This window comes from Drosophila innubila (assembly GCF_004354385.1).
Source record: "Drosophila innubila isolate TH190305 chromosome 2R unlocalized genomic scaffold, UK_Dinn_1.0 1_C_2R, whole genome shotgun sequence".
NCBI lineage: Eukaryota > Metazoa > Arthropoda > Insecta > Diptera > Drosophilidae > Drosophila > Drosophila innubila.
The window spans coordinates 11,608,678-11,620,886 of NW_022995374.1; the positions used below are offsets into that span (position 1 = coordinate 11,608,678).

The window sequence follows — 12,209 nt, forward strand, 5'->3', positions numbered from 1 at the left end:
TATTTTAGAAATATTTTGCCGAAGTTTAAATAGAAATTAATCTGTTTTTTTTTTTTAAATAGACCAAAGTATATTGTAGTTATTTATGGTCAGAAATTTTATAAAATAATTAGATTTCTAGCTCTTTAAATTTTTTATAGTAAGATATAACAGAACAGCTAAGTCAAGCTATAAAACAGCTAAACTGGCAACACTGACAGCAACAGCAACACCACCACTTTTACCACTATCCTTTTCCAATCCGCAGGGCCAAAATCAATTCCCCAGCTATTTCACAGCGTGTAATTTCTCAATTTTTGGTAGCAAGTTTCTCTGTGTCTCAAGCAGACTCAGTTTAGTTTAGTTCAGTTCAGTTCAGTTGTTATATTGTTTCGCCGGTTTCTCATGCTTCAACCTACTTAATTTGGAGTCTTGGCCCTGATGAGGCGGGGAATTTCAAGGGGCAGGGATGGAGCTGCAATATGCTACGAGTCGGCTATTTCTAGTGGCACGAAATACTCGTTCTCTGTGTCTTTGCATCGCATAAAAGTGGCAATAAATTTCTTTGTTTTTTGTTTAAAAAAAAACTGCAGATTATGGAAGACAAAGTAGTTCGTTTTATGGATAAGGTCAGATTATATAAGCAGCTGATTTTGGGATTATTAAAAATTAAGTCAAAATTTAAGCACCTTTTGTACATTATATTAAGTGTTGATAAATGTCAAACTTCGCAAAATTAAAATGAAAATGCTTGCGAAGTATTGAACTTTACTCAGCTTCCTACATAATAGTAAATTATAGTTAATCTTCTTGACTAACGGCTATGCTTATTATCCTAACATCAATAAATGTTAAGGATTTATAATCAGATGGAAAATAATTAACGCAGTATTTACAATTTAAATATGTTTTTGATATGCGACAAATTTAATTACAATATTTAGTGTCTCTAGCTCTTGTGATCTCTGAGATTGACATAATCAAATGAGATTTATAGACAGATGAATACGACTAGAATTGAACATATTTATGAATTCGAAAATATACTTTTGTATCCCACTTTTAATAGCTTAGAAATTTCAAATTTAGACAACTAACTAATAGATCGATAACTAGTTTTTGGAGTATTATTTAGCATAATAACGACTACATTTTTTTTTTGACAGATCTCGAGATGTCTTTTATAGATTCATGGTCCATCGATTTTAAGTCCCAGAGACTTGACTTTCTCATCGATCCAAGTGCGAAGGAAGGGAACATTGGCATAGACCGCCGGAACATCTTCCTTGGCGCATTCGATGCCCCAGGAGACGATGCCCGCCAGTTGATAGCGATCCGATTGTCCGGGTAGAGTACAAAATAGAGGAGAGCCACCGTCACCCTTACACGTGTCCTTGCCCTCGATACCGCCGGCACAAATGAAGCTGGGCCGGAGACGGAATCTCCTGCCGAGTCGGGTGACTCTCAGTTGGGCCTGGCACTCGGCTCGACTGACCACGGGCAGATCGATGCGTTTGAGGAGTCGCTCATTGCGATCGCTGCCCGGCAAGCGACTTCCCCAGCCCGTGGCATAGCACTGGCCCTTCCGAAGATCCGCGAGCAGCGCTGGCGTCTCCGGCGGGGGAAGGCAAAGGGGTTGAATGTGCGGCTTAATCTCCACAGGTTCATCCAGCACGACTAAAGCAATGTCATTGAAGAAGGCCTCAGGATCAAACTCCTCATGTGGGATTATCTGCTTAATGCGTCGCGCCTGATGCTCATGTGGTTCATCCAGACTGTTGAGATCCCATTCCCCGGCACGGGCAACCAGAGTGTGCACCGTGTGGTTCTTTATGTTGTGTGCACTCGTCAGCACAAGCTGTGGATGGATCAAGGTGCCACCGCAGACATACTGATTGCGTCCGGTGATCAGGGCCACCATCCAAGGGAATTCGGCAAAGAGGGAAACATCCGTGGCGTACTCGTAGTTGTCCTGGTCGGGTATGAGACCCTTGGGATTGCTCCATCCACAACCCTGATACTTGAAGCTTCCCAGCGCGGACAGATATGAGCTCTCATTGGCTGGCGCCTGCAAACAAAGAATACACAGAGAGAAAAAGGTGTAATAAATGAAATTAAAATGCCGTAGAGTTAAGTACTTTCTATTCTCAAGATCCTTCAAGTATGGATTTTAAGAATAGCAAATTACTCAAAACTACAATATAATTCTATAGCCATCTCTGTCCCTAGATAGACTTGAAAATTTCTAGAAAATTATTTAAGAAATTAATTTTAATAGGTTACTAGAAATTAATATTCGTTAAATTTAAAAATTCTTTTCTTTATATTTATAAATTGAGAGCTTGGAATTAAATCCATTTTTACAGAAAATGCTGTCAAATTTGTAAAATCGCAAATCAAAAACTTTTAAAATTTATGTTTAATGTAAAAGAAAATAAATTAAACTCACTTTCAATATTGCATCCTAATTGAAAAAAAATAAATATATTTTAAGATTAATATATCGAGTTTCTAGCACGAAGTACTTTATTTTTTCGCTCTGTGTACTTATTTACCTGCTGATCTATGGCACAACAGCGATCCAGGGCTCGGCGACAGGGAGTCTCGCCTATGCGAGGATTGACAATGAAGTGACCGTCATCGTTGATGACATTATCCTGGCACAGTTTCCTCGGCACACACTCCATGTTGAGTCCACAGCTCTCATAGCCACTGGGCTCCTCCGTGGTGGTTGTGGTATTAACAGTTTGCGAGTTCCGCTGAGTGGTGCCTACGGATTTGGTCAGCGTGGCATTCCAGCTTTCCAGTTGCTCTCGATCACAGCAGACCAATCCAATTCCACAAATTCGTGCAATTCGTATTCCAATCAAACCACGTCCCGAATCATCTGAATCGATGCACAGTTTCTCCGTGACGCACATTTCCTCGGTGCCACACACTGAGATTACTGCTTCCCCATTTGTCAAACGATTTTGGACCACTATAAGCAATGTGAAAAATAGGGACTGAAAACAGCAGGTGGGACTCATCATCATCTGTAATAGACATCAAAATAATAACAAAAATCAGTTGCAGGTTCAGCTGATCCGCTGATAAGAGCAAAGGTTATCAGTTTACCCTCATTCTAATAATGCACATTTATAAAACTTTATTTAAATTCACTTTTGTTTGTGTTTGTTTGTGCAGTTGAACTTATTTAATTAAAGCGTCTCTATCATCTTATAATTTACGTTTAAATGTTATGTTTCAAAGCATTACTTTTGTATATATTAGTTAATTTTATTTATTTCATAATTTTATTTAACACTTTTGTATTGATAAAATCATTATAAAATATTAAATAAAGTTTAACAACACTTATATTTATATATACTTTTATTTAATACTTGTTATATATTATATTTCAGTTGTAAAATATGATTTGAGCAGTAAATCCAACATATTATAAACAAATGTTAACAACAACAAATTACTCACTTTTATTCTCGTAGTTATGTAGTTTTATTTAGTATATGAAAATCATATATAAACTAGTATTCGTATACTTTTGTTTCCCCTTTTGACTTGTGCGTTTGTTTCGAGCTCTCAAGCTCGATTTGTTTTGACGACGATTCGTGCACAATATCAACTGAATTGTTGGGTATTGATTTGGCGCGTCTTATAGATAGAACCGGCTTGAAACTACAATTATTAGCTAGGAGAGAGATGCTGAGTGGCAAGAGAACTACTAATTAGCTATTTGACTTAAGTAAGCTCTCTTGCATTTGACTATCTACAATATTTAATAGCAATGAGAGAACTTAACGTTTGTTTTACTGTTGCTATTGTGTCTCTGATCTAATAAAAGCAAAGAGTTTCAGTTTGAAAAGCCCAGTTGAATACGCTGCTTGTCACAGAACATAGCTTTAGGGACGCGATATTGGTATTAAGTGCCGTGAATTAGCTAAAAAACGTGAGTTAAATTAAAATATTTAATCATGTTGAATTAAATTCCGTATATAATATAAAATTATTAAATTACGCATACGTTACGTGTAACAGATTTGAAATGCTGTATAATCGATGCTGGAAATTGCTAGAAAGTGTTGTGAATATCTCACTAATTCTATTATTATTTCTCTGGGCTTATCTCTCGTTCTATCTCTTTCTGTATCAGGCAGTGACTATGTGGGAGTACTTAAAATTAATTCCCTTGTTAATTCTCTGTCATGACTGTTCAGCTCTACGCGCTTGCACCCAAAATGAGCTTTGTATTACGGAACTACGCTGCAATGAAACGGATGACTCGGGACGTGGTTTACTTGGACCACGCAGCTTGGATAGCAGCTGTGGCATTGGACTCGTTTGCTGTGACAAGGCGCAGCTGGAGAGCTTCGAAGCAACCATAGCCCAAAGGCAGCAACAACAAACACGCCTGGACAAGCAGTCCAAGCCAGTCGAGCCCAAGACTACGATTGCACCCATTAATCTGGACTTCAAGCTCGATTATGATACGTGTGACACAAATAAGCTGTGTGTGCCCAGACATCTGTGTCGATCGGGCATGATCAATGAAGATGGTCGTTATCTAATTAGGCCCCGCATCGATGGCAGCAGCAATTTCGGCTGTATGACATTGGAAAGTTGTTGTCCCATAACTGATCAGGTGAGTTGATAGATACTTTACATTGTTTTATAAGTTGATAGTCGATAATATCAAAGTATTATATTTTTTAGAAATAATTAATTTCCTGAGCCCCTGAAATTTTAACTCATTTTGTATTTCCATTGCATATATTGGAAAATATTGTTGAATGTTAAAAAAATCCAAATGTCAAAAGTTGAGGGTTTTTCTTTCAATAATATGATCAATTAAATGTAAATTTTTTGCTGATCGTGGAATAAATTAAATAATTATGAGCAGTTAAATAAAATAATTTTAGCAACAAGCTTTATAAGCATTGTTAGCACCCAGTAATCTTGAAAAATGTGTGTTTAAGAAGAAGTTAGCTTCTTGTTTCTTTATTTAATTATAAAGTTTTTAATTTTAATTTAAAGAAAGTTACACAAGGAAACATTTTCTATATTTAAATAATTTAAAAAGTATTTGCATATTCTGAAAAACAGTGGAAAATTTGTTTTAAAATTTTTGGTGGAAAGAAGGTATTGGTCTTCATGAAAAATATGCATGCTTGACCTATTAATAAGTCTAAATATCTCCTGAATTTTAAACATATTTACCCAAATTTAATTTTTAAAAAATGTTTAAATATATAGATAAATCTTGAACTTTTACATATATTAACATAATGTACCATACTATTAAGAATAATTAAAAATTTTATTATATTCGCACAAAAAAATAGTTATTTGAGAAGCAAGTGCGGCAGGAAAATCATTACCAGTAATACTGCCGGATTATATATATAATAGAGGAATATCGGGTTTTTTGTACTTGATCAATCTAATTAACATTTATAAACTATCTTTTCGCTTTTAACTCTCCCTTTCCAGCTGAACGAGAGTGAGGATCCTATGCTACGTAATCTGAGAGACTTCAAGTACAAAGGCTGTGGCCACAGCAATCCAAATGGACTCTATTACGATTTTGTAGGGTATAAGAACCATGAGGCCAGTTATGCTGAATACCCTTGGATGGTGGCTTTGACGGACATGCAAGCGAATTACGTATGTGGTGGCACATTGATTCATCCCCAGGTGGTGCTGACCAGCGCCCACAATGTGGCCAACCACAGCTCGGACTCACTGTTGGCCCGGGCTGGTGAATTTGATTTGAGCAGCCAACGGGAACCGCATCCTTATCAGACTCGCCGCCTGCGCTACTTGTGGCGACACGAGCTCTTCAACAAACTGAATTTCCACAATGACATTGCCTTGTTGGTGTTGGAGCAACCCTTCCAGCTGGCTCCGCACATCCAGCCGCTGTGTCTGCCGCCCGTAGAGACTTCTCTGGTGCAGGGAGCTCTCCGAGAGGCTCAATGCTTTGCCCTCGGCTGGGGAAATTTCAATGCCACGGCCAAGTCCATGGACCGCATACTGAAACGCATTGATCTGCCCATTCTGGAGCATCAGCATTGTCAGACTCTACTCCGTCGTACAATTCTTGGAAGGCGTTTCAAGCTGCACCAGAGCTTCATTTGTGCCGGCGGTGTCGAAGGCAAGGACACGTGCCAAGGAGACGGAGGATCGCCTTTGTTCTGCAGCATCGCAGGACAACCGAATCGCTTCCAGATGGCGGGCATTGTCTCTTGGGGCATCGAATGTGCCGAAAAGGACATTCCAGCTGCATACACGAATGTGCCGCATTTGCGAAGCTGGATTGATGAACAGCTAACAAAGCTTGGCTTTAAGATGGATGAATTCTAGGCGGGAAAAAATTATTAATTAGAACTATTAATCTATTGTAAATAATCTGAGAGTCACTGTGATTGCTCCTTACATATTTGAATTTTGAATATTTGTACAATACAATTTATTATGATACCGATACAAGAATTGTATAATATGTTTTTGATTGTTGAAAAATGCCAGCTGAACTCTAATAAATTATAATCAGGTACCAGATTGAATATTCTTAATTATTGTTGGGGCCAATTCCACCTAACAAACAAATACTCAAATATATAATACATATGTATAACTACTTCTTAAAAAGTGGAAGCTCGATGTTGATTTTAGAGACATGGTTTCTTGGGCAATTCTTCTGAGACTTCATCATTTTTTCTACTCCATACAAATTAATCCACTCTAATGTAAAACGTAAAGTGGTTTGTTAGAGAATAAAAATCTTTTGGTGTCGAATTAACTTTTCACTCTTGTTATATTTATTTTTAATATCCTTTCTTGTAAGATTGTGCTGACAGGCCTGCTTCAACATTTCTGTCCAAGTCAATGTACATTAGAGTACGAGTAGTTATTTCAGTTGCTATTGAATGCAATTCTCATATACATCGACTATAAGATGCCTGAAGCAACAACATCACAGTTTAATCTTACGGCTCGGTCAACTGTACGCTCCACACGTCGTATACGTAATAAGCCCATTCGGTGGGCAAATCTGGTCTGCGGCTGTTGCATCCACAATGCGGAGCGTAATGATGTTACGGCTTCTCAACTTTATGCGGCCGCAGGCCAGAGTTAAGCCATAATGTTCGGTCACCTGATGTCCTGGTGAAGGCTGCAAAACTTTCAATTGAATTCTTAATTATTAATTTTTGTTCTCCGCATGTTAGACGATAAATTTGTTTCATTCTTTTTTTTTTGTGGAAATTGCCAAATGCTCGATTATTTCCATGCTATGCCGGAAAATTTATGATTCGGCCACTGTGATTTATGTGACTTTGGCTTACAATTTTGATTTGTGTTGCCATAAAATTTTTGTTGGCCTAAAAAGTGCTTCCCTCTGGCTATGGATATTGAATTGCGACAATTGCAGCCAACGGTGCGTATGAGCAATCAGTCAACCAGTCACTGACTCAGTTAGCATTGTTACTGCGATTACATATCAGCATTTATGCTTCACCTAGCTTGCCATTTTATATTTTTCAAGAGGATATAAGCTGCAAAAAAGCTTTAAAGGACCAAAAGTGCAGCAAAGTGAAGAAAAACTCAGCGATAAATTAAAAATAAATATATTTTTTATAGGTTAGCAAACCACATAAAAACATGGAGAAAAATTACCGATGAAATTGCAATTCAAATGAAACACTAAAAAAACGAAGCATTAATTAAGTTTTTGCATTGCAAATGAACAATAAACAACACAATGTTTGCCATCTACTGAGTCGAGTTCATACGAGAAATTGTTGATTATGTCAAGTGGTTTTTATGGAAAACAGACTCCAATTAGCAGTGTCACTGCATTTCGAATTTAAAGCTATATTTTGTGAGAGCAAGAAAGCGTAAGAGTAAGTAAATAATTCATTTGGCTTGTTCCTAAATCTGAATCATTCACAAGTAGCTCAAGCATTGCAGCTTCCCATAAATAATGCCTTGAATTGTTACTTTCAACTGGCAAAGGTGGAAAGGGAAAAGGGAAGAGGGAAGAGGAAAAAGGATAAAGGCACAACTTTCACCTGGGTAGCCATAAATTTTCATTGCATCCATCGTTGCGTCGAGGCGAAGTCAATTGCGCTTAAATGTTCGACATTCACGACGATTCATTGATATCGTTGGATTGTGGAACTGTGCGACGGTGGGCGGTGGGCGTGGCATGACGGTGTCGAACTCGAATTCGCATTTATTTGAACTCGCTTTCCAGCATTGACATAGTCTCTTCATAGTCTTCATTCGCTTAAGTCAATTTTTAAGCGACAAATGAAATTTGTAGCAATTGAAAATCTTTGATGGGACTTTAAACCAAGATTGACAATTACCTATTAAGTGGTGGAAAAGGCTGTGCTTAGTACTACATTTGAAAACTATAAATAAAATAAAACTGAATTAAATCAATTCAATTGTTAGCTTAAGTCTTAAATTAAAATAAATAACATCACTTGGAGAAATTATTACTTTACCTATTTGATAATTTGATAGTTTTTTTTAACATCCCCAGACCTTTAAATATTTTGTGCTTTTTTTTTATATTTATTTATATAAAGAAATCTAGATAAATCTTAAATTAAAACCCATTTTCTAATAGTTGATCTGAAAATTATCAAAAATTTTTTATTTATTTATTTATGAACGTCAGCTTAAATCAGGCGACAAAATATTAATAAATTAAAAATTAAATAATAAAACTCAAAAACGATTTTATGTTACGACTGAAAATATAAAAAAGTAAGATTAATTTAAGTCTGTTTAATTTGAAACATTTGTGACGTTTTTTTTAATAAAATGAGTTAAATTGCAAATATTAAAAACTTCAATAGAATTTTTTGAAAATTCTAAATGACCAAAGTGTTCGACAATTATAATAGATAAATTCGATAATTACTATACAAGTTAAGAGATGAGATGAGAATGATAACTATAAGTTTTCCATAGAGTATAAGCAATTTGGAATTTTTATTTCGGACCCGAGGGTCTCTAGGAAGACTTTTATTAGATATGACTGTGACAATATGGCTTACAAATTACTCGAAATAGTCGAATACATTCAAATGCTCACACGGCGGCCGAGAATGCTGCGAACATCCTTTGTGAAGCGAAGGGCGTCGAGGAAGGGAAGCAGATTCAGAAGCTCCTCATCAGCGGGATCATAGATATAGGTCTTGATGGGTATGGCATTCTGTGGGAAATCGCGATAGGCAGTCGGCGAGTTATCGATAATAAAGACACGGGTCAAATCCCGATCGACCATATACAGATTCTTGCTAACGAAGTTTGTTGCCGAGGTGCAATGCTGTCGATAGAAACGACGTTGGAAAATCCCACGCCCTGCATCCAATTTGTCCACGACAGTTGAGGCATAGGACTCCATGCTGGCGGTGTAGATGACCACGTCATACCACTTGCTCACAAAGTCGAGGAATTGATCAACATGGGGTCGCTTGTAGACCTGGAACTCAATCGGATTCAGACTGGCGACTATCGGGATGCTCATCACATAGTCGGGCACAGCTGTCGGGGGCACAAAGTTGCACCCAACGATCTCATTCGATTCCGGATCAACATAGCACGAGTGGACAAGCGTTTCATCCAGATCCAGGACAAGGATCTTGCGTGACACGAGCTGCAGCTGCCTTGTGGATTCTGCCGACAGGGGTGCCTCTTTGTAGATGAATCTCTCCGAGTTGAAGAAGAGCAGGGTCAACTTGGACGCCAAAAAGGCGAGGAACTGACTCACGTACTGGCCCAGTTCGTCGGTCCGACTCAAGATACTGGCAACACAATTCGCCCAGAGCTCAGAACTCGATCTTGATCTAGATCTTAGACTTGAGCTGGAGCTGGAGACAATAAAGCCAGCTCTACTAATTTCTCGACTCACTGTTGCAGTTTCCAAAGCTGGTACCTTGGAGACGTTGGGCTCCTCTGATGCTGGCAACGATGATGTGGACTGTTCCGACAGTTGCACAACCATCTTTCCAGGTCAAACAAGTCGATATTGAAGGCCTTTTGGATTTATCCTATTTATATATTACATAACGCACGAATTTTCTTTACTATTTGTGTCCAACACCTAAGATTTATCAATGTTCAATATGAATTCAACCGAAAACTTCTTGAATAATATATATTTGTTTGACTTTGTTTTCAAAACATCTTGTAAAAGTTTAAATCCTTCTCGATTCTATTTCGGTTGCTAGAAAGAATTATACAGCAATAATAATAGTTATTATTATTAAAATAGATATCTAATATCTTAGCTGTGTCCTATTGTTATTTAGGCACTTATATAGTTGAGTAAATTTCTTTGAAATCCATATACTTAGCCTAAGGTTACTCGCATATCAATGAATTTTAATGGAGAACAAAAAAAATCCAAGCAAATCAGAGCGACAGCCGGAAGCTTACATCCGCTCTTAAAACATAACGGATGTTGATATTTTTAGTGCACTTCCCACTGCTATTTCCTTTTCCTGTTTCTGTTTAATGTTGCAGTTTAATGCAGCAACGGAATTACTTTAAAATAAGACAGCAAATTTGATTCGCAAAATTAAAGATTGATGTATAAAAATATAAGGAATTACTTTGCCTTAAAGATGAAATGAATTCAAAGAAATAAAACCAACATTAATAAAATTAATAAAATAGACCTATTTTTTCCTAAAAACTAAAATAAAAAATCTTTTATTCAATTAAGGATGTTTTTAATTTTTGTTACTTTACTAAAAAGTATATAATTGACTTATAGATCTAAATATCTTATTATAAAATAAAGTATTATTATTTTTTGCGCAGTTATGAAATCTATAAATTTAAATTGAGTTCAAGCTGATTTCCTTCGATAAAAGTACTTTTATTTTAAAAACCAGCTATGCATATATAATATTTATTCCCCTTAGGTATTTTCAAAACTACTATTTTTACTATTAGCTACTTTTAAGCCTAGGATTTCAACAGACTGTGAAGTCGTTGTCGAAGCGAACGATGAACTTAATGAAATCATTTCACACCTCGCACACTCCCCCGCGGTGGTAATGAGGGGTGTGGAATATAGTAGTGCAGAGATGATGCCAAGTCAAGTTAAGTCAAGTGGAGTCTGCGCTAATTGCAGTCAAGCCACAGACGGTACTCGTGTTCCCAATGCACCAACAGCAGATTCATTAGCCAACTGAATGAGATACACACCGACTGGGAGGTGTTCTGTCTGCCAAATGGAATGCAAATCGGATGGCGATGAGGACGAGGATGGGGATGAGGATGGGGGCAAGGTGAGGCACTAAAATGGACAACAACAACAACAACAATGGGAGAACTCACATCCCCGCGCTGCGTTCACATTAATTAAGGCTTGCATAATTTATATGTAGCTGTTGCCAGCAAATGTATAGCAGTTGCTTTTGTTGCAGTTGTTGTAGTTGCTGTAGTTGCTGCCTATTGTGGCAACTAGTGGCACTTGCTTCCGGTGGGCAACGTGGCGTATACGCAAAGTGCTATCTGCTAATTGAGTTATAATGCTAAGCGCCTATTTATTGGCCAGCAACCGAAGCGTTAAATTCAAGTCCTCTGTAATTCAGAAGTAAGTATATTCGATAGCTTGTAACTTACTCCTAGTTGGCGCCTGAGAAATGGCCACAATTCTTTTTATCCGCATCCTTGTCGGAAATATTTTGTTGTCCGACAAACCGCAAAACGAAATACTGCAAAGTTTGTTGCACAACTCTTGCCTGCAACTTTATTTATAATAGAATATGAATAAAGAAATATAGAGCATACACTGCTAATAAAAAACAACAATTTTTAAAATCAAGAAAATTAATATTTTTTTTTATTTTGATTTGATTTTTGAGGCAACAACAAAATATTAGACTAAAGGGTATGCTCTAGTCGAGTACAAACATGTTACAATTTATTACAGAGCTGTAATTACTTTTAAGATGAATATATAATTTATTACAAAGTTATTTAAGAAATGATCAAATTTTTAAGAAATTTAAAATTTAATCTATATTTTTCAGTTTTAATTATTGCAGTAAATGAATTATTCTACTCGGTGAACAGTTGCAAATCAATTCATTTTTAGCATTTAAATTTATGCACTGCAAACAAAAAACCCCCGGTTGATAAGGGAATAAGAAACATAATAATCTATTGAATAAACATCATAAATTAATTGATAATTG

The 12,209-nt window shown here is 36.8% G+C and overlaps 3 protein-coding genes across 5 annotated transcripts; 1 reads left to right on the plus strand and 2 right to left on the minus strand.

The window, feature by feature from the left end:
• Positions 1-870: 870 nt before the first annotated feature.
• On the minus strand, positions 871-3,588 carry LOC117785221 (phenoloxidase-activating factor 2). 2 transcript variants are annotated; one of them, XM_034623140.1, is made up of 4 exons: positions 3,457-3,588; positions 2,535-3,014; positions 2,429-2,443; positions 871-2,047 (listed from the first exon to the last, which is right to left on the minus strand). In XM_034623140.1, the coding sequence occupies exons 2-4, from the start codon at positions 3,012-3,014 to the stop codon at positions 1,169-1,171; spliced, it is 1,374 nt and encodes a 457-aa protein (XP_034479031.1). In that variant the 5' UTR covers positions 3,457-3,588; the 3' UTR covers positions 871-1,168. The 2 variants fall into 2 exon arrangements, with proteins under 2 accessions (XP_034479031.1, XP_034479032.1); XM_034623141.1 differs by lacking the exon at positions 2,429-2,443.
• Positions 3,589-3,876: 288 nt separating this feature from the next.
• Positions 3,877-6,543, plus strand: LOC117783759 (phenoloxidase-activating factor 2). Of its 2 annotated transcripts, none has more exons than XM_034621303.1 (3): positions 3,877-3,931; positions 4,140-4,624; positions 5,473-6,543. In XM_034621303.1, the coding sequence occupies exons 2-3, from the start codon at positions 4,145-4,147 to the stop codon at positions 6,343-6,345; spliced, it is 1,353 nt and encodes a 450-aa protein (XP_034477194.1). In that variant the 5' UTR covers positions 3,877-3,931; positions 4,140-4,144; the 3' UTR covers positions 6,346-6,543. The 2 variants fall into 2 exon arrangements, with proteins under 2 accessions (XP_034477194.1, XP_034477193.1); XM_034621302.1 differs by having other exon boundaries at positions 3,883-3,931; positions 4,136-4,624.
• Positions 6,544-8,984: 2,441 nt separating this feature from the next.
• On the minus strand, positions 8,985-10,156 carry LOC117783891 (CTD nuclear envelope phosphatase 1 homolog). Its single transcript, XM_034621457.1, has one exon. The coding sequence runs from the start codon at positions 10,001-10,003 to the stop codon at positions 9,080-9,082; it is 924 nt and encodes a 307-aa protein (XP_034477348.1). The 5' UTR covers positions 10,004-10,156; the 3' UTR covers positions 8,985-9,079.
• Positions 10,157-12,209: the final 2,053 nt, after the last annotated feature.